At 33.3% G+C, this 27,176-nt stretch overlaps 3 protein-coding genes across 3 annotated transcripts; 1 reads left to right on the plus strand and 2 right to left on the minus strand.

Moving 5' to 3' along the window:
• The first annotated feature begins 1,599 nt into the window (after positions 1 to 1,599).
• LOC115957222 (GDSL esterase/lipase At2g40250) lies at positions 1,600 to 4,252 on the plus strand. The gene is made up of 3 exons (XM_031075422.1): positions 1,600 to 2,217; positions 3,091 to 3,364; positions 3,921 to 4,252. Exons 1-3 carry the CDS (start codon positions 1,600 to 1,602, stop codon positions 4,112 to 4,114), a joined length of 1,086 nt encoding a protein of 361 aa, XP_030931282.1. The 3' UTR covers positions 4,115 to 4,252.
• A 2,692-nt stretch (positions 4,253 to 6,944) lies between these two features.
• On the minus strand, positions 6,945 to 9,287 carry LOC115955157 (two-component response regulator ARR18). Its single transcript, XM_031073210.1, has 5 exons — positions 8,452 to 9,287; positions 8,280 to 8,356; positions 8,118 to 8,154; positions 7,911 to 8,013; positions 6,945 to 7,769 (listed from the first exon to the last, which is right to left on the minus strand). Exons 1-5 carry the CDS (start codon positions 8,741 to 8,743, stop codon positions 7,145 to 7,147), a joined length of 1,134 nt encoding a protein of 377 aa, XP_030929070.1. The 5' UTR covers positions 8,744 to 9,287; the 3' UTR covers positions 6,945 to 7,144.
• Positions 9,288 to 19,730: 10,443 nt separating this feature from the next.
• On the minus strand, positions 19,731 to 26,390 carry LOC115957286 (SAM50-like protein SPAC17C9.06). The gene is made up of 4 exons (XM_031075499.1): positions 25,678 to 26,390; positions 23,733 to 24,218; positions 20,977 to 21,474; positions 19,731 to 20,131 (listed from the first exon to the last, which is right to left on the minus strand). Exons 1-4 carry the CDS (start codon positions 26,182 to 26,184, stop codon positions 20,048 to 20,050), a joined length of 1,575 nt encoding a protein of 524 aa, XP_030931359.1. The 5' UTR covers positions 26,185 to 26,390; the 3' UTR covers positions 19,731 to 20,047.
• Between the last annotated feature and the right edge of the window lie 786 nt (positions 26,391 to 27,176).

Raw genomic sequence — 27,176 nt, forward strand, 5'->3', positions numbered from 1 at the left:
GAACAATAAGTTAGATTTATAGTTGTATAACATGTGGAATAGTAGGTATATTTTTTCTTTGGAACTAAAGCTTTTGTTATTTTTGTTTTTAAGTTCTTAAATGTATTGCTTGATTCATATTCAAGATGTCAAATTCATTACAATGCCTAAATAGTAGTTAAACATGGGAGTTTTAATATTACAAATGATAATATTTAATAAAATAAGAAAGATTTTTAAAATGAACAATGAAATAACTGTGATTTTTTTTTTGTACATGTCTATAGAAACTTAGATATATATTTTTCTATGCTCATTAAAATTTATAAAAGATGATAAATTGTTTAAAAAAAAATTATTATGATATATGTAAGAAAATTATTATAGTAGAATATTATTAGAGTATGTGTGTGTGTTTAGTATTTTCTTGATTGTTGTATTAATATCATATAAGCTTACTTCCCAAATTAAAATTTCTAGCTTGCTTTTATTACATATCAATCATAACATACACATCAATTTTTGGGGGAAAAAAAAAAAAAGTATGGACAAATTACAACTTATCCACCCGTGGTTTGGTTAAAATTTAAGTTATCTACCTGTAGTTTAAAATTTGACACTTTATCCATTTGAAGTTTGACCGAAATTTAAATTGCCTACTTGTGATTTGAAATCCCATGATATAAGTGTTCCGCTAGATTGTTTTTTATCTTATTTGATTTTGTATTTTTATGTTTTTGTGTTTTTGGAGGAGAGAGGCATAAAAGTGAAGTAAAATTACATATTTAACTTTTAACTGAGGTGGGATACAAAAATCTAACTGATCTAACTCCAGGTGGGTAAAGTATCAAATTTCAATCCACCAAAACAAGGTAAGTAAGTTGTAATTTGCTCAAAATGTATAGATTGCTTTCTTCTCTTGTATTTCTTGGATATATATGAGGGGTACTTTATATTTCAAGTTCTTGTGCCCTCAATTGACAATGCATCAGGGCTCTGGCTATAACTTCCAGGCATGAGAAGTTAACTCGGACTGAGTAACTTTCAGGGTTCCGTATGTGTGTCAAACTATGTCAATGTCATTGGTTCTCATGGATTATTGAAGAGTGAACTGTGGATGAATGCACATACAAACACACACACACACACATTAAAGTCGCCTTTTGGCTTTACCATGAGGACATGAGGTGCTCTTGCTCAACAACACGTAGACGCGTCACATCCAAATTGTATATCCTACTGCGTCTCGGAATATAACTAAGAGTCTAAGAGTAATAGTTATTGATGAAGCACCGACTCTTAGCATGTATCATCCTAATCTAAAACCCTATAAATATAAATCTATTGATTTGGAGCATCAAGGATTCTGAATCTGAAACCACTAGGAATTTTGATTAACCAAGAATTTAATTGCGTTTCGCGTCTTTTATTAAGGTGATAATTAATGTGATATATATACATATCTAACTCAACCACTTTAGATGGAATCATAAAAAGCATACAATTCTATTTTATACCAAACTCTAAAAATCCAAAATCCTATTATAAATTCTCTTTTGTTCTTCTAAAAATCAATCTAATTTTTTTTTTTCCTGTTAACCAAAAAAAAAAAAAAACACTATGAATTCTAGGAAAGCCATCTTCTTCACAATCTTCTTGATTTCTTTCTTAGTTTCTCTGCCAATTATTCCTACCACAGCAACTCCAAATATTACTGCTGTCTTCGCCTTCGGTGACTCAACCATTGATTCAGGCAACAACAACCACATAACAACGATCTTCCGTGGTGACCACCAGCCCTATGGCCAAGACTTGCCAGACCATGTTTCGTCTGGAAGGTTTTCTAATGGAAAATTAGCAACAGATTATATAGTTGCTTCCTTGGGCCTCAAGCAACTCTTACCGGCTTACCTGGACCCTAGTTTGACAGATAATGATTTGCTTACTGGTGTTAGTTTTGGGTCAGCGGGTACAGGTTTGGACCCAGAGACTGTGGCTTTGTCACACGCTTTGGATATGCAGACACAGTTGAAATACTTTGAAGAAGCTTTACAAAGGATAGAAAAAAAAGTTGGGGCAGAAAAGGCTAGAAAGATTGTTAAAAACGCACTGTTTTTGATCAGTGTTGGAAGTAATGATATGATGTTCAACTTTTATGATATACCAGTACGGGCACTGGAATATACAATTGATAATTATCAGAATCTTCTGCTCCAAAAACTTGAATCTGTTATTAAGGTATGTCAAATTTTATGGTGACTTGGCTTTGATTATTTTTAACTCAATAATTACGCAAAATAAATATATGTTATCGAACAATTTATTACTGAATATAAATTTAGGATATTTACTAATAATCAAGATATATATTATATTGGAAGATTGAGATCGACTACATTTGTTTATTAAGTTTATTTTAACTCATAAAGAATTTAAATGAAACCATTGACTTTTAATAATAATCAAACAAACGAGTCCTAGGGTTTTCATTGATTCTTGTTCAAATAAATGACATTTTATGGCCTCACATACTGAATTGGTCTGCCAATAGGACAGGTTGAAGGTCCTCAATGGATGATTTTACTTAACAGTTTCTTTTGTTACATCAACTTGCATGCTTCCATCCCATTTTGTAGTTTTGTGGTATTTTGTATCACTGGGATATGTATAGAAGATAAGGGTTTTTTTTTTTTTTAATGCGGACATATGCTACTTATCTTAGTAGTATAGTATTCAATACTTCAATGCAAAAAAGGCATTGATACAAGCTTTACCCATATATAGAACACCCCCATTTACATAAGGTTGACCCCACACTTAATTAGTATAATAATATAACAAGCATATGGTTATTGTATGCTTTGACATAAAAAATGAAAATTAAAAAAAATATAAATTGACTACACAGAAACATGGCTTTGAATGAAAATTGCTAAAAGAACGATTATTTATATGAAATTATTTCTTTTATATTTTTAATTAGAGAGAATGTTTAGAGAGAATGTTTATTTTTAAATTTTGTATTTTTGTTTTGAATGTAGAATTTGCATATTTGACTAATTATGATAACAAGTGAAGCAACCATGTTCATGCATATTATTGTGGTAGCAGAGCCTTTATGGAGCAGGAGCACGGAGGATTGTGGTGGCGGGTCTCCCACCAATTGGGTGTTTGCCAATGCAAGTGACATTAGGCAGCATCATACCAAGCTTTCACATGCTCCAACGTGTTTGTGTCAATCAGCAAAACTTTCACTCTCAGGCCTACAATAACAAGCTTCAAACCCTAACCTCAAGGTTGCAAGCTCAACACCATCGTGCCAAGGTCCTTTATGTTGATATTTACAATCCCATGATGGACATGATCATGAATCCACATAAATATGGTAAGCTATATATATATATATATATATATCTCTGCAGCCTTAAGAAACTTATTATTACTATTAGTAGCAATAGTATTATTTCACTCAAAACTTTGTGTAGTAGTAGCTAGGAAGCACGGATATGGACATGAATATGGGTAGGGGTATACTCAGAACATTGTGTAGTAGTAGCTTAGAAGCATTGACATGGACATGAACACAAGCATAGGTAGATTACAACACAGTGACAAGCAAATTAATATGAATACAACACGGCACTATAAATGAAGTATTCATACTTCCTAGAATAGTAGCATTAGTAATGAAGTGTCAATACTTCTAAGAGTAGTAGAATCAATTTTAATTATAAACCTTCTGTTTCATTTTTTATGTATGTAATTCGTAGAATGTAAAGTGAAATATAAAAGGTGGGACAAAAGTTTGTATTCGATAGGTTTTTAGCCAAACAAACATTTGGTTCTTTTCATTTTACTATTTTAGCACTATGCATTAAACATTATTAATTGTCTTAAAGTTTGAGTGACATAAAGGATCTTAATTTGGCTTTGTGTGGTAGGTTTTGAGCAAACACTTCAAGCATGCTGTGGGACTGGACTTGTGGAGATGGGTCCTCTATGCAATGCGATTGACCTGAAATGCACAGACGCATCTAAATATGTATTCTGGGATGCAGTGCATCCTACACAAGCAGCATACCGGGTTATCGCCAATTTATATAGTCAGAATGTGCTTCCTCATCTTGTTGATTAGACCAAATAAAGTATCATACATATGGTATGACTATATAGGTTCTTAGTATGATTGAGGATTGAAGTTAGCAGATATTATTTTGATCTTATTCTTTTCGTATTCATGTGAATTGTTCAATATTGGCTGGGTATAGATGGAGGCCGGTCCTTATTTATCCAATTTCAGTGAAAAAATGTGGGTTATATGTATGGTGCATGCTTGGAACTTGAATATTTGCATTAAGTAAAAATAAATTAACTGGATCCTTTGAAGAAAAACAATTAGTAGGTACAATACATCACAGCCTTGTTATATATATATATATATATACATGAAGGAAACCCGAACTAATATTCCTTGTCATTCTTTACTGAAAATTTTGAAAAGAAAAACGTTTGTATACATTATCAGCTGATAAAGGCCAATCTTCTCAAAGTTTATTACCGAAGCTTGAAGCTGAAAAGCTCTTCTTCCTTCTAAATTAAACCGAAAAATAACTTTAAATTAAATCTAGGAATTTCAAGTTTTGTAATGAATTATAGAAATTCACATGCTTACTTTTAAAATAACACCCAATACTCACCTATTTTGTGTGAGAGAGAGAGCCTATTAATAATGTTAAGAAATACAAAATAAACATTAGTCATTAATTGAATTCATTAGATTCAAATATGAATACTTTTAGTATTTCCTCTTTTATCATTTCTTACATCTAAAAAGTTTCTTTATCAATTTAATTTTCAAACGTATGTAACACCTTAAAAACACTTTATTATTGTAATTTGTCAAATGATCCAAACAGGCAAACACTAAAGAGCTCTACACCTTGAAGCACGCCACCCATGAGAAAACAACTCCTATTTTCTAAAGACATTCTAGCTAATTAATGAAAATTAATTAGTATTGTACAACTAACTAGTAACTTAGTAATTTATGAAGGTGTTAGGGTTTCATGTGAGTTTAGCCACGCTTATATCGCTGCTAACTTTTGTTTAAAGGTGAGATAAAAATATGATATTAAGCAAAATATTATATTGTGCCCGTTTGGTTTCAGCTAAAACCTGCGTTCACGTTTTGCGTTTTTTGTTTTTTGTTTTTTTTCTTTCCCTGCACCATTTTTGCTTTAGGGGGACAAGAATACTGTTCACACACTCTGTTCATATACTGTTTGGCATTGTTTACGGATTAAAAAATATTAAAAATGGGTCCCACGATACTATTCATACATTTAAAAATAATTTTGCTATAGTGTTTTTAGTTTTCAGTTTCAGCAACAATAAATTCAATCCAAACGGACCCATTGTATTTCTTTAAAGTTAACTTACTTAAAATCGCTTTATCTCTCACCATTATAAACAAATAAGCTAGTAGTAAATAATCTGATCAAATGGACATTTATCAAGGTTTTGATAGATGGTCTTTGTCTTCCAAACCCAACTTAATGATTTAGGGGGGAGGAACAATGAATCTCTTTTGGTTTGACATTTCACTGAGATTACTGCAATCATATTGACCCATAATATAAGCTAAGAAGATATCATGAAGGTTATATGAAAAATAGCATTCATTCACATTGCACATGGTATAAAACTTTATTCAAGTAATGTAACCAAAAACCAACTTCAACAAACTAATATGCAATCTCTCTCTCTCTCTCTCTCTCTCTCTCTCTCTCTCTCTCTCTCTCAAAAGAAATCAACTCTATATGTTCTTTTTCAGTGTTTTTATGGGAAAAGAACACAAATGCATATGTTGCTTATATAAAACCCATCATGCATGTACGTATGTAGAATAATGAAACATGCATGAATGATTGGAAAAGGCTATAAAGAACCCTTAAAAACCTGTTTATTTTAGCAGAAATATTGGATTTGGCAAACCATTCATGTACTGATATACTACAGGCTGGTATTATTTGGCAATTGCATTAGCCTTTAGTGGATCGATGTCTTTCTGTGTATCATGAGATTTTTCTTTCTAAATCATTTATAAATTTGTACTTGTTTTTTAACTAACTTTGGTATACACATCCCGTAATTTGGAACCTAGCTACCTTCAAATCCCATTGTATCTATTAAAAAAAAGGTAGCAATATGGTTTAATATACTAACATCAAGAGCTTGGGATTATAAAACTTGCAAAATCAGTAATCTTTGAAAAAATTTTACCAGAATATGCAAAAGACTACAGAATGACTTATTACTTAGCAATATATATATAGAGAGAGAGACACACACACACAATATTAATATATAGAATGACTTATTAAACATATCTGTGCCTGAAGGAGTTGCAAAAAACTTATGTGAAACAAACAAGTTGGTGCAAATTGAATTTATGCGATTAATAGTTTTGCATAAAATAATAATGCTTCTTGTAAATTGATAGTGGTTATAATATTCAGTTATCTCTAAAATGGTTACAGGCAATGAGAGTTTCAATAAAAGTTTTTATTAAATCTTATTAAAGAATCTTCAAGAAGAGTAAGGGGCTCCAAAGTATTGAAAGCAGCAATTGACTCCTTTGTTTTCGCTTGATCAAGAACACAAACCGACTACAGTCTAAAAACAATTTCATCCCACACTTAACAAGAATATAATTCAAAATATTTTTGTCGTGTCCACTTAAATATATAGTTTTAGAGAAAACATGATAACATAATCTTTTAGCATGTCAATTGAGGACTTCAAGAATTTGATTTTAAATCAAGCATTATTAGCTTCATTCTTTTTTTCATTTTTTTCTCGCTTGGTGTGATGGAGGAATTGCTAATATTCAAGCAAAGACTTCCAGCATCTAGGAGCTGTCTTTTGCGCTCAAACAAAATCATTAACCCAATGTGCATATTTTGTAATGCTAAAAGTATTCATCTATTCCTCCACACCAACTGAAGCTTACTAGTTAGCCATATATCTTGTATACAAGACAATGAAAACAACAAAAGAAGAAAGAGTGTTGTGACCATTACCTTATATGCTGATACATGATATAATGGCTTAATACATTTGCTCTAAGACAAGTACTTCAAGATCTTACTTAGAATTGTCTCATTCATAAAGTCAGATCCAGAGTACTCGTCGTCCCCGAATGCCTCGAATGACTATTGCCTTCCTTCAACCTGCCAAATTTTGAGGGTGAAGATGAAGACAATGAAAGAGACAAACTACTAACAACCTTATCATCACCACCCAAACCCTTTTCAAACTCATTATTGTTTGGTGCTGCTTTAAGAGACAAATTCAAATCTAGACCCCCATGATCTGTGTTATCCAAAGCTTTCCTTTTCATTGTGTTTTGCGCTTCTTGAATTTTTCTCCAGGGAGAACCAGAATTGTTCAAATAAATTCCTTGATCATCTGTTCCTCTCTCTTGGAGTTGAGTTATGAGGTTGGTTTCCATTGAGCTTTGTTTAAGTGGGATTTGCTTTGATCCCTGAAACCACTTGAGCTCATTCAAATTTTGATGCCTTGTTGACCACGTAGCTTGTCCATTGAAAGATGAATCACGCTTATGTAGATTGAAATTTGCTGAAGTACTACTATTGTTGCTTGCAAATATTTTCTCAGTGATTGAACCATATAGTCCATTTCTAGTCCGATCAAGTGCAGCCCTACCCATGAAAGGGCTATAAATCTTGCTGTCATGACCTCTCCAAGAAGCATCGATATCACCATATCTAGAATGAAAGACACAGCTCGTTATGATGCAATAATTATTATATATTACGTCAATTTAGGGGGGAAACTAAATTAGTCCATGGAAGGTATAGGAAATTGATGTAGTAAAATTTGTAATCTCTCTAACATTAGTGTAGTACCTTAAGCCAGAAGGCCTTTGATTGAAATTTTGTAGCATGGGAAGTTGGCTAAGATTGTAGATATTGTGATCTCCGTTTTCCATGAAAATCCCTTGGTTTGGAACTGCCATAACCCAGGAACTCAGAGAGAGGAAACACACCAAAACCAAAAAAAAAAAAAAAACCCTATATTTTGTAGCTTTTGAAGATGACTGTAATAAAACTTACCTCGATTGTGGTCGTCCATCTTCTTGCTCCTATACATCTAATAAATAAATAAAATCCAAATACAAAATTGAGATTATCGTTAATCATTGAATTAATTTTCAAAAATTTTATGAAGTAATTAAGCAAATTTATTATCAATATTTTGTAGATCAAATCGAGTACCTGAAGATGGCTTTTCACATGAGCAATGCTAAGACCCTTGATATTCATTAGCTGAAGTACCAACTTGGGTGTTGCTCCTGCACCAATGAAAATTCACATTATCTTTAAGTAATCATTAGGCCATAGGTTAATTTACAGAGAGTTAGAGAGAGACAAAGATCTGAGTGCTTACTCTCTTGGCCTCCAAGTCTTTCAACTGCGTGAACAAAGCAAAGATGGAGCTCAGGGGTCCAGCGAAGCCGTGGCATCTTAGAACGAACATATTGTCGTACGGATCCAGAAGCTGACTTCTTTTCACTACTGTCTTCAACTGTGATGTTACTTGAGCTTCCAGCGTTCTTGGGCTTGCCAGTTTCATCAACTTCCTCATCACCCTCATCTTCATCATCATCATCATCATCACTCTTGTTAGAAGGGCTGCTTGTTTTGGAAACTTGAGTATTTTCATCATCACCTAACTTCATCTCTTTAGTCTGTTGATGCTTCTGATGAAGTATAAAATATGGATTGACTAACAATAAGAAGAATTCATGGTCATTTGTGTGTTTTAAGGAATGAGCCCTTGATGTCCTAATCTCTCTTACCTCAGGCCAAAGCAAATGGAAATGAATTCCTTAGAATAATTATAAGACAGTTGAATTCTTGCAGAAAGATATAAGTATACTCAACTTGGAGATGCAAACACTTCTCTCTCTCTCTCTCTCTCTCTCTGCCCATTTGTCTACTTACTTTTTATACTTACATGCATGATGTAATGTGATGCCTTTATGTATATTTTGTCTACTTATTGTTTATACTTACATGCATGATGTAATGTGTGGATGCCTTTATGTATATGTATGTGTTACATACATCAATACAATAACATTTCCTCCCCATACATATATATCCCCCCTCCCCAAAAGAAAAAGACAGCAGTATTAAATGGTAAAGAAAAATTGGAAAATGCACAATTTCAATTTCTAATCATGCATTATCCTATAATTAAGTTGTGATCATCAGGAAAGTTATTAGAAATTTCCTCCAGCCCTAAAAGATAGAGAGAGAGAGAGAAGGCAGAAATATATATAAGTCAATAACACAAACCTGGCATGAATGTTTTTCTTTTTTGTCTTTTTAACCTTTTATGGTTGGAAATCATTGATCAAGCATGAATTGATGGCCTAAAATTGTAGATATGCGTAGCACTTCATGTGAGTGGACTCCAATTTTTGACACAAAAGTCCTATTTTTCACACATGTAACTCCCACATATTAATTTGCAGAAATATGTGGGAGCTACACGTGTGAAGATCATGCATACATAATAGATGAGAGGAGCACATAGGAATATTATTGTATATAAATTACCTCGTTGTAAAGCACACAGGTCATATTGATAAAGATGGGCATACCGTTTTCCACGCCCACATAAAACAGGAATCCTGTGGCATTAGAAAAGAGTGGCTTGTTGGTCACTCGTCGTGACATGTGATTGAAAGAAGACAAAAGCCATGCATCTCAGAGAGAGAGAGAATATTAGGCCAAAGTACGTGTGTTAGGGAGGGATTATCAGTCACCACTGGGCACTAGTGGTTGGCCCCATATCCAAAATTTAACATGCTGGCCTGTCATTCACTCACTCACAAACTCAATAGAAAAATGTCATTGCCTTTCTATCGAGAATCACGGATTTGTCCTTTACTTTTAGAGACTCTTGCCCTACCCCGACGCCCAACAAATCCTAGAGAAAAATCTCTCTAGGGTTTGACTCCACTCTGTCATGGTGAGTTGGTAAATTAAGTACTGACTAAGGTCTAAACGTCTGGATACCACTTATTGATGAGAATTAAAAATATGGTAGAAAAATAATTTTTAAATGTATAAATAGTGCCATGAGACCCAATTTTAAAGAAAAATTTACTAAAATCCGTACTTACGGGCCTCGTAAACAGTGCACAAGATCCACACAAAAATACGCATACGCGCACATCTGCTATTTTCAGTGCAATCCAAGCATACACTAACTAGCTCTATAGCCCAATCCAATCTCACCATAACATGAACAAACAGGCCCTACCATTGCAGATAATAGAGTGGATTTAGCTTAGCATTTTGAAATTAAAAGATGATGATATAAAGTAGATGTAAATGCATTTTTAGTCCCTACATTTTGCACTTTTTCCATTTTAATCCCTATATTTTGTTTTTATCACTTTTAGTCCTTAAAACAATTAATGTCTGAAATCTTTCTGTCACCCAACTAACGGCAAAAGCTAACGTGACTAACAGTGGAATAAAAAAATAATATAATCACACACATTTATTAATTAAATTAAAAACAAACATTAAAAAAAAAAATCATTAGTTTTTGGGAAGAACATGACTGTTCATATTCTTTATCTTCTTTCCTAAACATGTTTGATTAACAAGAAATTTAAAAAATATCGAAGATTTAAAATAACTCTCTCCACCATTTAAAAAAACCTACTTTGTATAAATTTCTGATCTTTCCTTTTCTTCTTCCATTTCAATTCCAAATCCTCTATTTCTCTTTCTCTTTCTCACGGATGCATGTTTGTGTTTGTATCTTTCTTTTTCTTCTTCCTTTGTTCAAGCTCTCGATTAGGGATGGCAATTTTTCCCCGCCCCTCCCCGCTTTGCCCCGCGCAGGTTTTCCCCACCCCACAAAGGTGGTGGGGCGAGGATAGAGCAAGATTTTAGACCCGCATCACGGGGCGGGACGGGGATTGGTTTAAACTTTTTAGACCCACCCTGCCTTGCCCCTTCCCATCCCTGCCCTACCCCGCGTTGCTAAAAGTTATAATTGTAAATTTTTCATACCCTAAAACCCTACTATTTAAACAAATATATCAATATTAGCTTATTTTATTCTATCCAATGTGGTTCTCTGCCTTTATTTTGTTATGTTATACTATAAAATTTTTCTATTTTTATTTTTTATGATTGTCTTATTAAACACTTAGATATATTATTCAATTTTTTCTAAAATTTGATTTGATTTGATCGGATAAATTTAGTTTTAATTTCAAGTATATTTTTATTAATGAAATAGGTTTCATTAAAAAAATTGTACTTGTTATTGGGCAAATTAACAAAAAGTAGAGTTTTACGAGGTGGGACGGGGCTTCGTGGAGCCCCAAGGGGCAAGGATGGGATGAGAAATTTTTCCCTGTCATGCAAAACAGGGTGGGGATGGGGCAAGACAAAATTATGTAGGGCGGGGATGAAGACTCTGTCCTTCGGCCCCGCCTCGCCCCACCCCATTGCCATCCCTACTCTCGATCCCTCACTCTCTCTTAAATCTTAATCTCTGACTTTCTCTCTCTCTCTCTCTCTCAACCCGACTCTCTCTCCCTCTTTGTTGTTTGATCAATGATGGTGGTGCGGGTTTGATCAGCAATGGTGGAGTGGGTTTGATCGAGTTTTTCTGGGTTTTCGTGGGGCTGGGTTTTTCCAGCTTGATTGACGATGATTGTGTGGGTTTGATCTGGTTGTTCTGGGTTTCTGTGGGGCTGGGTATTTTTGGCTAGATTGGCGATGGTGGTGTGGGTTTGGTCGGGTTTTTCTGGGTTTTTGGGGCTAAGTTTGATCGGCAATGGTGGTGTGGGTTTGATCAAGTTTTTCTGGGTTTTCAGGGTTAGGTTTGATCGACAATAGTGGTGTGGGTTTGATCAATTTTTTATGGGTTTCCATGGGGCTGGGTTTTTCCAGCAACGGTGGTGGTGTTTGCTGCTTTAGGAAATGGGTTTGATCGGCGGGGTGGCATTGTTGATGGCGGATTTGGGTCAAGGATGGTGAGTTTGGTTTCGTATTTACAGGTTGTGAGTCTTAGATTTATGAACCTTGTATGGATGAACGTGAAAGAGTATTTGGTTATGGGTTTATGGGTCTATTTCTTGGATTTATGGGTTTGATTTACTAGAGGTTTCAATGTTGAATGTGTTAGAATTTTTTGTGTTAAGATTGATTATGAATGTTGGCCGGTTGGGTTTGTCTTGATTTGGTGAAGAACATGAAGTTCATGTTCTGAAGAAGAAGAAGAAGAAGAACATGAAGATTATTAACAGCTAGTTCTTCCCAAAAACTAATGAGTTTTTTTTTTTAATTTTTTAATTTGTTTTAATATTTGTTTTTAATTTAATTAATTAATGTGTGTGATTATATATTTTTTTTATTTCACCGTTAGCCACATCAGCTTTTGCGGTTAGAACATCTCCAATAGATGCTCTATCTCTATTTTTTCTCCAAAAAAGTTTACTATTCACACTCCAACAACCGGTCTAAACACAAAGCTTTTCCAAATTTTTTTTTGAAGTTGCTACAGTAGTTCTCTTAATCTAGAGAATACTGTAGCAACTCCAAACCATTATTTTATCTTAAAAAAATACCCGACTGAATAAAAAAAAAATTCTTTCTCTTTCCTCCTCTCTTCTTTGTTCACCTATCTCTCTCTCAAAGAGTAACACAATCTAAAATCAGAATAAAAAAAACAGATCAAGAACATGGAAAAATACAAATTTAATTAGAACAACAAATCTAAAATCAAAACAAAAACAACAGATCAAGAACATGAAAGCCTATCTAAGCTCCATTGTAACAACAAAGTGAATCAAAACAAGAAAAGAAGGAAGAAAACAAAAAAGATAGACGAAGGCCAACTCTCTCTGCCGGTTGTGTGTGTGAGTGAAGTGAGATGAAGAAGAAAGAAAATACAAAACAAAAATGCAAACATAGAAGAGAAGTTAAAAGATCATGGTCGGCTGTGTGTGTGTAAAGTGAGCTAAAGAGGAAAAAAAATAGAAGTAGAAATAGAAGTCAAAAGATTATGCTAGAGAGTGTTCTAGAATCAAGAAGAAATAGAAAAAGTCAAAAAAGAAAGAGCTGGAGAAAGAAAAAGAGATAGGAGTGGGATACATGTGTGGTGGAGAAAAAACCAAGAAAAAAAAAACGTATGGATGAAATTAAGGAAGGAAAAATAATATAAAAAATAAGAAAAGGCAATTAAGAAATATTACCATAATATTTTCATAATAAATCTTAAGTAATAGATTGTTATTATCTAATATTGGTGAGTAAAAAATAAATTTCAACAGTGGATTCAAATTAGAACTAGTAACAACTTTCCACATAAGATTTTGATGTGATTCTTATGAAAGTATTGCGAAAAATGTTGTGAATATAATACTTTTCATTGAAAAACATAATTATTGAGAATGAATACAGGAAGAATAAATGATAATAAAAAAAGAGAGAATAAAGAATGAATGAAGAAATAATATTTAAATAAGATAGAAAATGTGATAGAAAATCAATTGGAAAATGTATTTGAAAAAATAGATAGTTAAAATATAAAAATCACTATTCATTTTCCAAACAATACAAAAAATTAGAAAATCTACTGGAGATGTTCTTAGTTGGGTGATAGAAAAGATCTAAATATCAAACGTTAATTGGTTTAAAGAGTAAAAATAGTAAAAACAAAATGTAAAGAACAAAATAAAAATGTGTAAAATATAAGGATTGAAAGTTCATATTCGCCTATAAAATATGGTTGTTCGTTTATTCTCAGGGTACAGCTCTGTCTCTGACAACTGGCTAGCTATCTCTTTCGACAGTTTGAAGAAAATTAGAGATGGTGTCAGATCTGCCCTTGGAATTTGTTCAGGAAAAACAAGTCCACAATGATTATGAAATGAGTAGATAATTTTAGGTTCCCAATGCAAATTTCTAACCAGAAGAAAAGACTTAAGAAAAGAAAGACTCTTGCTTAGGGATTTGGCTTGTGATTAGTACCCACTAGTTACCATACCATTTGTCACCATGTTTATCCAAAATATGATGATATAAGACAAGAGTAAACGTCATTTTTATATATATTCATAATTTTTTTTCCATTAATCAAATTGTATATATAAGAGTTGTGATAAAAATTGTGTATAAAAGTGATGCCCTTGAACTTTTAAGTTTAACCTTTTTGTTAGAGAATTTTATGTACAATAAGTTAAAACCTCTTTTTTTATGGCATAATTGTTCTTTTATTTAACTTTTAGAGAATATGCAAATGGACAAATAATTCAATACAACAATCCTTAAAATGATTTAAAATAGATATATTACATAGTTTAGATTAAATATTATAAATAAAAAATATATATCAAGTACTACATAATATAAAAATTTTAAATGATGTGATAGTCTACACAACGTGAAAATAAAATCTTAATAATAAAATGAACTCTCATTCAAACAAAATGGAAAGAATCTTATTGTGTCTAATTAATCCTTCTTTTTTTTTCTTTTTTTTGAATAGAGATGAGGACCATACTTCTGCCTCTCGAGCTAACATGTAATCAGCATATTTAAAGTAATACTTTTTTATTAATATTATAATAATTACTACAAGTCTACAACAGAATGAAGACTATGTTTGGGATGGACCACTTTTAGGCTTTTAGCATGTTGAATTAGAAATGATATTATATTCTGAGAATCTGAGATTTTTTTTTTTTTTTAATGAGTATGAATTTGAGATTAAAAAAACACTGAAAAATACGTTAATGCATTGGGACCGTATAAATACTAAGCATGCTATCACTTCTTTCAGTCATTTGAAATGTCATGGACCACCTAAAAATACATATATACTATCGTAAATTTTAAAAAAGTGCTAATTTTATTTCTGCTTCAAGTGTCAGAGCCTGCAAGTCTTATAGGTAATTTCAAGGTAGGTTAATATAGAAGTTCCTAATTGTTTTTGTTGACCCCAAATGAAATAAAAGAAGAAGAGGAAGAAGAAGTAAAATTTTAGCGTTAGGAGTAGCGGCAGATGTTGAAGACAATGACTAGGCCAACATGTGCGTGTGCCTGTTTTAGAGCCACATATTCATATATTTTCTTAATTATTATATTTTGGTGTTTTTGTTATTTTATCTACCCATCAAAAAGTTTGTAAACTTTCAATGTTAAACAAGTTCTAAAACACAAACCCACACATTTCCTTCCATGTCACAATGTACACATTTTTTGTGTAAATTAGAAAAACCTCGATCCCTTAAGATTTGGGGAAATGTTAGGAACTCCCCATTATTAATATAAATAACACTTCACTCTTTGAATTTTTTATTTATTAACAGATAACCGTTATGACCATTTATATTCATTGCAAATTTTTAAAAAATTATAGGAAAAAAAACATATTTTTCAAATTAAATTCTCATCTAGAATAACCACAAAATAATGCTTATCGATTTATAGGGAAATATACTTAAATATGCTTTGACTTAATAAAATATATGAGTAATAAGAAGAAGAAAAAATGATGCATTAGTTATTTACATAAATATAGTACATTTAAAAAAAAAAATTGATTAGTTAATTCTATAAAAATTAATTTATTCTTTCATCAAAAAAGGAGGGAGGTTCAAAAGGTAGGCTTCCTCTCCCTCTGTCCCTGTTTCTTTCCATGATTCCCAAGATCCTTAAAAAGTTTTTGATCTTGGAAAATAAATATGGCTAGAGATTTACTTATCTATTTCTTACACCATATATCTTAAATATGTAGTACATTTTAAAATTAATTAATTAGTTAATTCTTAATTCTATCTAAATTAATTTATTCTTTCAATGTCATCAAAAAAGAGAGGGAGGTTCAAAAGGCAAGCTTCCCCTCCCTCATGATCTCTGTCGTTCCTGTTTCTTCCCATGATTCCCAAGATCCTTAATCTTTTCCCTAAAGAGAAAATCATGAGAAATTAAGGAATCAAAAGATCCCTTACACCATAAAAGTATTGTACTATTAAAATCCCTATCCAAAATTTCCTAACCACTTTAAGTTCCCCCATTTGACGTCTATTTCAATCAACCCTTCTTCTTGTCTTTGTCAAATGGTTGTAAATATGGCATGATGAATCACGTAGTCTACACGAGAGTTTTCATTAGACACAAGACTTTTAAGTAAAAAAAATTTTTTTTCCAAACACGAACCCCAATATTCCACCAAACGTACGTGTATGTCAAATGGCTTTAAATTTATAGCAAAACCTTAATTCATATATGATGTATAACCACTAAAGTTAGGTTAACTACAAAAGCTCCCCCCTATCACGGACATCTTGGGAGTAATCTCAGCCGTTCAAGAAATGCTATCACCTTTGAAAAGTTCTTGGTTGTACAACTGAGCGTGGGAAAAAAGCAAGCAAAAGAATGTTACACAGAGATAAACATGATGTAGGGTTCAACAATATTGTGTTACAAAATCTCTGTAGTGGTTGGCCTGAGTAACTTACTTCATCATTTTAATTTGGTAGCACCAAGAACCAGAAAGCACAATGCAATAAGTAGGAAGAAAGAAAATATTGAATAATTGTGTAATTTTAACTCGTTTCATTCCCTTTTTTTATATTTTTAAGATAACTAAATCGAACATAAGTCCAGAAAATATCATAGATAATTAAGTGCATGATGTAATCGATGATGGTAAATAATAAGTTTAAAAACATAAAATCTTTTTTTCACAAATGCTGAATCGACATGATGGGATTGATTGCTAATAAGAGTGAAGGGAAATTACATTTTATTACCTAAAACTATACCTCATATTATACTTTGCACCATAAACTTTTCTAATGTATGCTTTGTACCTTAAACTATAACAATTGTTATACTTCACAACCCGACATTAAGTTTTCTGTTAACTTAAACGAAAATTCAAATTAAAGTTTATGATGCAAAGTGTAATCATAAATATAATTTATAATGGTAAAATGTAATTTATCCTCTGTTTTTAAATGATTGATAAGAACAGGCAATTAAATCTTTTCACGTAGTGCCATATTTTCTCATTCAAATTAACAACAAACTTAACTTCAAGGTGCAAAGTATAACAAGGGTTATAGTTTATGGTGCAAAACATATATTTGGAAAGTTTAGATTGCAAATAGTAATTATAAGTATAATTTTGGATATTTAAATGTAAATTTCCCTAAGTTATCAATAATAGAAATTTGGCATTATTCAAGCACAACTTATTACGTACGTTAGCAGTTAGAAGTATTGAAAAAAACTTCTTGTCCCTGCCTAACCTACAATATTAAGACAGTTTCCAGTTTCTATATGCAGCAGTACCTAGGAATTACATTCACAAAACAATGGCGGGCTGGCTTTGCCTGTGAAGACTATTAAAATGCAGGTTAGTCTAAAAGATTCGGCATCAATCACCCAACCTGTAAAGTCAACCCCCAACCAGTATCTTTGTTTTCTTTAATTTGCTTGTGTTTTTATATGTTTTTACTTTTTACTTTTCAATGTGCATGAGAATACGTGAGCCTATTAACGCGGATCTACATCCCTTTGAGAATGAGGATGTCTGTCTTTTTCTTCTGTCTACCTACCTATAACTACTTTTTTTTTTCCATTTTTTTTTTAATGAGTTACCTATAACTACTATTACTTTAGTCTTTGCAATAAGACTTTATGAATGCATGCAATCATGTCATTATGACATGCCATGCCATGGCAACGCCATGCATTTCATGTTACTTTTACTCACCCTTCGATGCTTGGTTGACACTTAATTTCATGCTACATTTTTTTTTTTTTTTAAATTTAAAGAAACGAATAATATACAATAGTTTCGATGAAGCTTCACTAGAGACAGAAGACTCAGAACTGCTCCTAAAATTTCAAATGTGTCTTTTACGTACCTATACAATTCTTTAATAGTATATTCTCTATTATACCAACATCAACACCCATGCGATAATTGAGTCAAGGTCAAACATCAAAGTCATGATCATATAACTACAACCATCTGATTTTGGAAACGATCATCTTGATCAAATTAATGGTTAAGTACGCATGCATTACATTACACCTACGTATTCTGGGTTTATTACCTGTTTGATTAAACAATTGTATATCAGTTGCTTTCATATAAGAGACACAGGGTCGGATTGAAAGGAATAATATCGCATGTATAAGTATTTTAATTAATCTCAAAGTTATTTCTTGTCTCGTTTTCAAGCAATTTGTATGCCCCGCAAGAATGACGTGTTTAAGGTCCATTATATAGCTAGATAAAACCCAAGAAAAAAGAAAAAGAAAAAAGAGGGTTTGTACGTAGGTGATGTTACATTTTTACTATTGTTAGCCAGCAATTATAAACATGACAATTAGGGACTTGGCTTCTACTTCTCCCATTCGTGTCACTTCTAGTAAATGACAAATAACACACTTGGACAAAAAAGGAAACAGGAAAATATACTCTCATGAATTTAAAAAGTTTTTTTATTTGTAAATAAAATAAATTTCATCTATTCCCTTCATGTTCCTAGCAAAACACACACAGGGAGTTACTATTCACAAGCTAGCATACAGCATAATTGTTTGAGTATAACCTTTTTAAGAATCGGTATCTTGGTCAGTCATAAAATAAAACCACAGCTTCGATTAAATTATGCAACCAAGTTGTTAGTTACATTGAAGCTTGTATAACGCAGCTTAGTTTGTTTGTTTGTGTTTGTGTGTGTGTGTGTGTTTTTTTTTTTTTTTTTTTTTGAAGAATGTAGAAAAGTATCATGAGACATTGATAGTAAAAAAATAATAAAAAAAAAGGTTTACACAACATTAAAAATCATGGGTGTTGGGTGCAATATAACTTGTTGCACCCTCCCTTGAAATATTTAACTTTTAAATAAAATTTGTGATGTGTCTTTGTGTTGTATCTTTGTATTAGAATATTTCTCTCTTTTGTATGTGTCAACGTGTGTATTTGTTTCTGTAAAAATTATAAATAAATAAAAAGGAATCATGGGTGTTTGCATGGAAGTTTCATTGGCAAACATTAGAATCATGGGTGTTCCATGTTTGATTATGTTTTTTGCTGCATTATCGATATAGCCAAAATGCGATTTGCATGGACGTTTCACTAGCAAAAAGCATAAACAAACAAAAACTATTGTCTCTCTCTAAAAGCCTAGAGTTCCCTCGAGGCTATTTGCAAAGGCAAATTTTACACTTTTGTGTGTGTTTTCAGACACTGATTTATAACCGAACGTGATTGAAGTCAAATTTTCAAGTTATAAAACACATTGCGTAAAACAAACACCGCCGGCAAAAGCAAATTCCTGTTTCCTGTTTCACTAGTCCGTAATGACACCAATTTGGCTCGAAAGGTAATTCCTGTTTCCCAATACCAGTTTATTTCTCAAGATATAGTGAAATACACTCGAGACTATTTGCTAATTTTACATTCCAAAAGTGTCATGCTAAGTACCATTTGAAACCACAGATCTTTTCTTAAAAATGAAAAAAGGAAAGGGGGGGGGGGGGGGGGTTTGTGGTTATGTAGTAATGAAGGCAGTAAAAATTTACATTAACTATGATGAGCAAGACCTTCAAAACGATCTGAACTGGAGTTATGAAAAAAAGTATAGTCCAAAAAACCACCAATGATACTGACAACCATACAGGTAACAGTGAGATTAAATGTTTGAATATTTGAGAATTTCGCAGTTTTTTCAAACCCCTTAATCAAGGGGCAACTATATCTCCGCCAACACCTGAAAATTATTTTCCTCCATATCAGAAAACATCATGCTTTCTGAACTTCCAGTCTAGCTTTCAAATTACAAAACAACAAATGCCATCTAAACTGCTTGTGGATGAACAATTTCAAAATTTTGGAAAAAACTGAGTATCTGAAATGACATGCTTCCTGTGTCACCTCAATGTTGTCAACATCAAATATCACTACAAATTACAAAATTCTAAAAGCGAGGAGAGAAGCTAAATCGAAAGCCAGTCTTCCCACGATCGTGTTCATGTTGCTTGAGTAGGTAGTAATAGTTGGCCTGACAACAATGTCAACACTCATTAGTTTCAAAACCCAAGGAATGAGTCTCACTAAACAGAGTTGCAGATAAGAAGTGCAGAAAGCGGGGGAACAAGAGAAGGAACTTATTTTCAGGAAACATTCAGAAACTCGTACAATAATACACCATTCTATCAGATCCAATCAATAACATCTGAGTTACATTTAAAAAAGAAAATGCTTTATAACTATTACACAAATAATTCAAATTTCTCACAAAAAATCAATATCACAGCAGACGACAGATTTGAGGAGTGTTAGGAAAACCTTGAAGGGGGAATGATTTCCAATAGCTTTTTCTTTACACTCCCCATTAATCATTTATTTGGTAACATAAATAAAAACAGAGTGCACTTGTCATAAATAAATATATAAATAAACACAGGCTGCAGAGTCAGGGGAATGTTAGGAAGATGAAGATGAGCTTCAGGCCATGTTTTAGATAATACTGCCATCTGTTAAATGCTAATTATTTCCCTAATTAAAACAGCTTTCAAAGAAATTTTAGATGGTCACCTCAGATATCAAAAGAAAATTGTCACGTCAAAATTGTAGGATAAACTTTGCATCTTAATTCCCCAATAGAGATCACAAATCAATTCAATAAGAAATTGCTTTCAAAATACCATCAAATCTTGGGTGAACATTGCATCTAGGCAATACCATGGGTGAAAAATATAAATCTAAGAGACATGCATCAAGAACACCCAGCACATCATATTATAATTTCCTTCCATATGAATGATGCAATCATATGGAACAAACCAAATTAAAACTTTGAATGCCCCCTTTAATAAAAAATGAAACTCAGAATAGATAGCTGACCTCTAGACGGAAAATTTTTGTAGGGACAACAACCCCACCGCCAACTGAGATTCGGAATGACTCCAAGAACTTCTGAGGAGAGAAATTCCGGAACTCATTCTCTGTTAATTTAGAGAGGTTGCCAGCACCAGCAAAAATGTGTCCATGGACTCCAAATTCTCTTAACCACTTAACTGGAAGATCAAAAGAAAGGTCTGCAAAAGCAGTGACAGCAAGATCTCCTCCAAGATAATCCCTTCCAGGACCATCAGAATTCTCTCTATTTTGCCTTCGTGGCTCTGAAGGTCCCAGTCCCCTTGTCTTAAATCCGTACATAGACGTTGGGCCTGCCAAACTGCAAACTGGAGAGAAATCACCACCCAAGAAGAACCTTTCCGGCAAAGGTGAGGGCTTGTTCAAGAATCCTTGGCCCCATGGAAATAAAACACCACCAGAGATCCCAAAGTTGAGGGCAGCACGATAAAATCCGAAAGGGATAGCATAACGAAGATCAAACTCCTGTTAAAAGTAGAAAATTCCATAATCAATGAAAAATATAGGGAATATTGGGCATGAATTGAGTTCATTCAGCTTCTATGCTATAATACATAATGTCAAAACCCCCCACAAAAAAACATATATATATATATATATATATACTGCTGAATATAGATTATAAAACAATCAACTAATTGGGATCCCATATTGTGTGTGTGGCACACGCATGCATGTAAACAGGGGCGGAGCCACGTTGCCCCTTGGGGGGGCCGTGGCCCCTGCAAAAAAAAAAAAAAGTCCAGCAAGTTATATTGAAATTTTAATTGGGCCCCCCCAATTATTTACATCCGGCCCCCCCTCCCTTTTCTGTTCATTTCACTCCCAGACCCAAGCAGCTTTAGTTTCAATTGTAGGCTACTTTTATCTTCTAATAAAACAAAACATGGCCCCCTTATATTTAAATACCCAAAGGCACTACTCAACAAATTAACATTTTATCACCCATTCTCAATCTCAAAATTAGAACCCTTTCTTTTGCTATTTTTTTAAAGAGTTGCTACATCTACAAAATTTTTACAGTATTTTTACAAATCATAAGTGGTTAGTTATTATTGGTTCAAATTTGAATCTAACACTAAGATTACTTTTTTGCTCCAACAATAACAATCAATAACAACCTGCCACTTAGAATTTGTTGTAAAAATGTTATAAAAATATTGTAGACATATCATTTCTCTTCTTTTTATTCTCTTCTTGTCTTCTGTGTACACGCCACCGCCCACTCCACTAATACCAGCAGCCCCCAAACAAAACAAAACCTCAGCTTAGCCCTCCTTTCAAACTCAGTCCTCACGATCCAAAAAAAAAAAAAACTTGACCATTATTTTCTTTCTTCTTGCTTTCTTAAAATAAATCATTCAGAGGATAAGTTTTCAGTTTTCTTTTCTTTCTTCAGCACACCTTCATCTCTTTTTTTAGTGTTTTTTTTTTTCTTCTTCTCAACTATATACGCTTACTTAAATATTTACATGCACTTTAATTTTTCATAGATTTTTAGAGAAATATATGATTGAAGGCATGGGGAGGTATGAATAACATCCATATAATTAATAATAGGAATGATGATAGGTTGACTATTTAAATTACAGTGGAAATTTTTTTTTTCTTAAGTACGAATAACATCCATATAATTAAGTAAAAATTTCTAATTAAGAGTTTATTTTTTAAGTTCTTTTCAGGTTAATTTTTGAGTTATATTCTTAAAACTTAAAGAATTATGAGCAAACGAAAAACAATTGATGCATTCTTTAAGAAAAAAGATGTTAGCAATTTAGAATTTAGGACACCTATGGTTGTAGAAACAAATGTGGTTATAGATATAAATGTTGATACTTCAATGCCTAATAAACACCCTTCCAAATATTCAAGAATTCAATCTGAAGAGATAGATTGTGATCCAGGATCACGTAAACAAATATGTGAATTTCCTATTAATAAATAAGATGAATCTGACGAGTTTATCTCAAAGGAGGTCCATATCAACCTAAAAATATAGACTGTCCATACAACAATGATAATTATCGTTGTCAAAAATCGGCCCCCCCATATAAAAAATCCTGGCTACGCCCCTGCATGTAAACATGACTCACCAAAAAAACAAAGATAAACCGAAATAGCTTCTTCTGAGAATCTGAGCAGGTAGGCACCAGCACTACCTTTCTCCAATGTGGTATAAAGATTATGAAATTCGGAGTCATAAACTGACAAACATCGGCTATTGTTGTCTATTACGTAGTGACACTTTCTTTTTTTATAACGGCACCACACACATAAATAGGTTGGCCCATTAGAGCAGAGGTCAAATTATCTCACATATAAAAATATTTACTTCCCGATTTGGTCCCAGCTAATCATCTTAAATCTATGGTGCCACCACATTTTCTGCATTAAAACACACACATGCACATACTTCTTTCAATTTTCTCTCTTTGTAATCCAATATTTTTATTCAAAGAGACATCAGGTTCAACAAACTTAAAAAACAGGAAAGTCCCAATGAAATACTAATAGCTACTTAGCAGGATGTTGTCATTTGGATCACAACTTAAACTAATTCGATTTGGATTCATAGCACAGACTCAAAATCAGTAATCACAATTCATATGCAATTCAGTCACATAGGTATATCTATAACTTTTTAACAAAATAGTAGGCTAGGTGGAGATTATTTAAGAATTACAAGGAAAACAAACAGGAAAACCACAAGATCATTTATAAACCTGGCGCAAAAACCGCAAGCTCCGGTGATCAGGTGCAAGGCCACCTATTTGAGTAGTAGAAACAAAAGCATGACCTTTAGTGGGTCTCATGGATGAATCCCTCCTGTCAATCTTAAATGTATACTTTAAAGATGAAAGCAAACTATGTCCCAGCTGCCTCCTTACTGCCCTGGACGACATTTGTGATGGATCTGTTAAGGTACGCCATCCAAGATTGTATGCCAAGTCATGGTACTTGGTGGATAATAGGTTAATAGAAAAGCCCAAGGATCGCTCTTTGTAAGAAGAGAATTCTTGCCAATCTTGGGAAAGCAAAGATGCACGTGCCAGCACAGGAGTCGACAGTCCTCTAACTCTCGGCAAAAACACACCAGCACTGACCTCTGATGTTTGGTTGGGACCATATGCCACAGAACCATCCCACAGATCCCCATAACCAAACCAATTTTTATACTTGAGAGTACCTTCAGCAGTCCAAGATCTAGCCTACAAAAGCATTATACAATTCCAAAAATCATATGAGATACAGCATGCTCATTAATTCATGCACACTAAAAATCAAAAGACATAGTACATAATTTATTGAGTCATTGACTAGCTTAAATTCGATATAGTATGCAGCTTAAACTTTGTAATATCAAATAAACCCTCCACTCAGTTAGTCTAGCATAAAACACAGGGTATTGAGGAGGTGGCTCACACTCATCACCCCATATGACTTGTCACTGTAGATCAATTGCATACACTTATATATATATATATATATAAAATAATAATAAAAAATTGCATAAGGCTAAACTAAGGAGATCCATAAATAAAGCAAACCATGGCTCACACCCACACCATATTATACCAAAATTTGACCCTCCTTTCACCACAATACTCCAGAAAATAGATCAATCAAGAGTATATAACACTTCCTAACGCCCTTCTACATTTCCAGCCCATAAGAGCTATTCAATACCATATCCCCCCCCCCCCCACTCACCCCCTCATCCTACCTCAAATGGCAAATCCTCTCCTTATAAGATTAAGGTGGAGGGTGAGGTCATGGTTTCATCATCCACCAAGTGTGTGTAACTAACAACAAGCAAGACTCTTAGTCTCAAAATTTTGGGGTCAGCTATGGATCCTAAAAAGACTAATCAAGGTCAGTCACATGTGAATAATTTTCCCCACATTTACGCTTTGCCATCATCCACTACATCACTTCATTTAACGCTTTCCTCTCAATAAAAGAACTACTCACAGCCTTCAGGCCATAATTTAACTTCATTTCTACGAAATCTACAGCAAAAAGTGCTTTCTAAACTTCTGTTCCCAAATTGCAGACATAAAAAGGCCTAAGGTACGCAATAATTCACCTGGTTAAGCTCAAATTGTCCACAAAAATTGCAATTATATATTCAGTATAGCCACATAAATACCAAATCAATTCATATGCCACTTTATACAAGTCTAAATTAACATTTTCAACTCATTAGGTAAAATGCGAATTCTCATTTCCATTTTCCCCTAATTTCTCAACAGCCAAGCACATTCATAAAAAAATGGAAACCCTAACCAAACTACAAAACATCAAAAACTCTAAAAAGTAAAAACAAAACAAAACACAGCAAAGGTGCTTTCTAACTTCTGTTCCCAAATTGTAGACATAAAAAGGTCTAAACTACGCAATAATTAGCCCCGAATTGATCATAAATATGGTGTTAAATTCAAATTTTCCACGAAAATTGCAATTATATATTCAGTATATCTAGCTAAATACCTAACTTAATTCACATGCCTCTTTTTACAAATCTAAATCGACATTTTCAACTCAATATGTAAAATGCAAATTCTCATTTCCGTTTTCCCCTAATTTCTCAACAGCTAAACACATTCATAAATAAATAAATAAATAACAGAAACCCTAACCAAATTACAAACATCAAAAACACCGTACCGCGGGTTTCGAGTAAGCGCCGCACTCAGCGGTGAAAGTGCTACTGGTCTCGACGACCTCAACGATAACATTGGCGGTGTCAGGCAACTCCGGCGGGCCTTTGTCGAGCGTGATCTTCACGGAATCGAAAATCTCAAGCTGTTGAAGCCTCGCATTGGCTCTTCCGGCCGCATCGAGCAGCTCCTGCATCGTGGAGGCGTTCTTCAAGGCCTCGAGCTCGGGCTCGATGATCGAATCCTTGGTCTTAGTGTTCCCCTTGATGATCAAGTCGTGGACTCGGAGATTCACTCGCTCTCTTTGCATTCGGCGGAACAGGTTCTCCATTCTCGACTTGTGCTCGCTGAGTAGGGACTCTCGGGATTTGTGCTGCTTTTGTGGCGGTTCTGGTTCTTCGTCGTCTTCGTTTTCGTCTTCTTCAACGACGTCGTTTTCTTCGCGGTCTTCTTCGGCGGTTGCTTCTGAGTTTGGTGGAGTTTGGGATTGTTTCTCTTCGTCTGAGATTGCCATTTCGCCGAGCGATTAGAGAGAGAGTTGGGAGCGACGGTAGCGAATTGCTGAATCGAATGGTAGTGTGAGTTGGAAGGTAAGAGAATTGGAGAGTGCCTGCCTTGGACAATAAGAACAATGCGATTCCAAACCTGTTATTTCGGACAATCGGACCTGTTAAATTATTTTTTTCCTTTTCTTTTCTCTTTTTTAATTGCTATTTACTCTTCACCAAAAAAGAAAAAAAAAAACTTGCTAGTTACACTTTTTTTTTCTTCAATCTTCATAAAATATAAACAAGGAAAAAAATGCAAAATAATTGTTTTCTAATACATTTTAAGAAAATCATTTATTAAAATATAATTTAACCTTCTTTTAAATGAGAAAATTCTTTTTAAAAAATTTTATGATTGATTTTATACTAAGTTCACAGTCAAATTCTTTTAAATATACAAAATCAAATAAACATTTCAAAAATCATCTTCCTTTATATTACATTACAAAACCTAATTCCAACATATATATATATATATATATATATTATTGTATATATATATTATTGATTTACAAGCGCAATTTGAGTCCTAAACCCAAAAGTTAAAAGGATCTAGACTCAAAGAGCCCAATACAATGAATTTGTAGAGAGAGAATTGGAAAACTAGGTTTTAATGAGTTGTATAGCAATTATAGTAGATCCAAATGATAATAAATAAAAATAGACTGGTTTTATCTAAAGAAAATCGTTCACGGCACAGTTTGAGGGAATCAGTTCTTGTATATAATTCTTAAAGCTGATTACAAGTACAGTTCTTATTACTACAATATTTCTCTCTCAATTCTCCGATCCCTTTCTCTTAGGGCCTCCTTTCTATTTTATTCTATCTTCCTCCTTTTATCTCTACCCTCCATGTGTAGATTAGATTGTTGGTGTTGATCCTTGTCACATCAGCACATTTCTAAAGTCTTTAGGGGATAACTATAAGGCTGAAAACTACTACTCATATATCACTTCC

Source organism: Quercus lobata, chromosome 8, assembly GCF_001633185.2.
Source record: "Quercus lobata isolate SW786 chromosome 8, ValleyOak3.0 Primary Assembly, whole genome shotgun sequence".
Lineage (NCBI taxonomy): Eukaryota > Viridiplantae > Streptophyta > Magnoliopsida > Fagales > Fagaceae > Quercus > Quercus lobata.

Bases quoted from the DNA above. Each gene is read 5' to 3' on its own strand.
- LOC115955157 (XM_031073210.1), bottom strand. From the start codon at position 8,743: ATGAAGTTAGGTGATGATGAAAATACTCAAGTTTCCAAAACAAGCAGC. The intron at 8,357-8,451 runs GTAAGCACTCAG...TCATTGGTGCAG, and splicing joins AAGACTTGGAGGCCAAGAGA to GAGCAACACCCAAGTTGGTA. The intron at 8,014-8,117 runs GTAAGTTTTATT...GGGTTATGGCAG, and splicing joins GATGGACGACCACAATCGAG to TTCCAAACCAAGGGATTTTC.
- LOC115957286 (XM_031075499.1), bottom strand. From the start codon at position 26,184: ATGGCAATCTCAGACGAAGAGAAACAATCCCAAACTCCACCAAACTCA. The intron at 24,219-25,677 runs GTACGGTGTTTT...ATGCTTTTGTAG, and splicing joins GCGCTTACTCGAAACCCGCG to GCTAGATCTTGGACTGCTGA. The intron at 20,132-20,976 runs GTCAGCTATCTA...CATTGTTGTCAG, and splicing joins CAAAAATTTTCCGTCTAGAG to GCCAACTATTACTACCTACT.
- LOC115957222 (XM_031075422.1), top strand. From the start codon at position 1,600: ATGAATTCTAGGAAAGCCATCTTCTTCACAATCTTCTTGATTTCTTTC. The intron at 2,218-3,090 runs GTATGTCAAATT...TTGTGGTAGCAG, and splicing joins AACTTGAATCTGTTATTAAG to AGCCTTTATGGAGCAGGAGC. The intron at 3,365-3,920 runs GTAAGCTATATA...TTTGTGTGGTAG, and splicing joins CATGAATCCACATAAATATG to GTTTTGAGCAAACACTTCAA.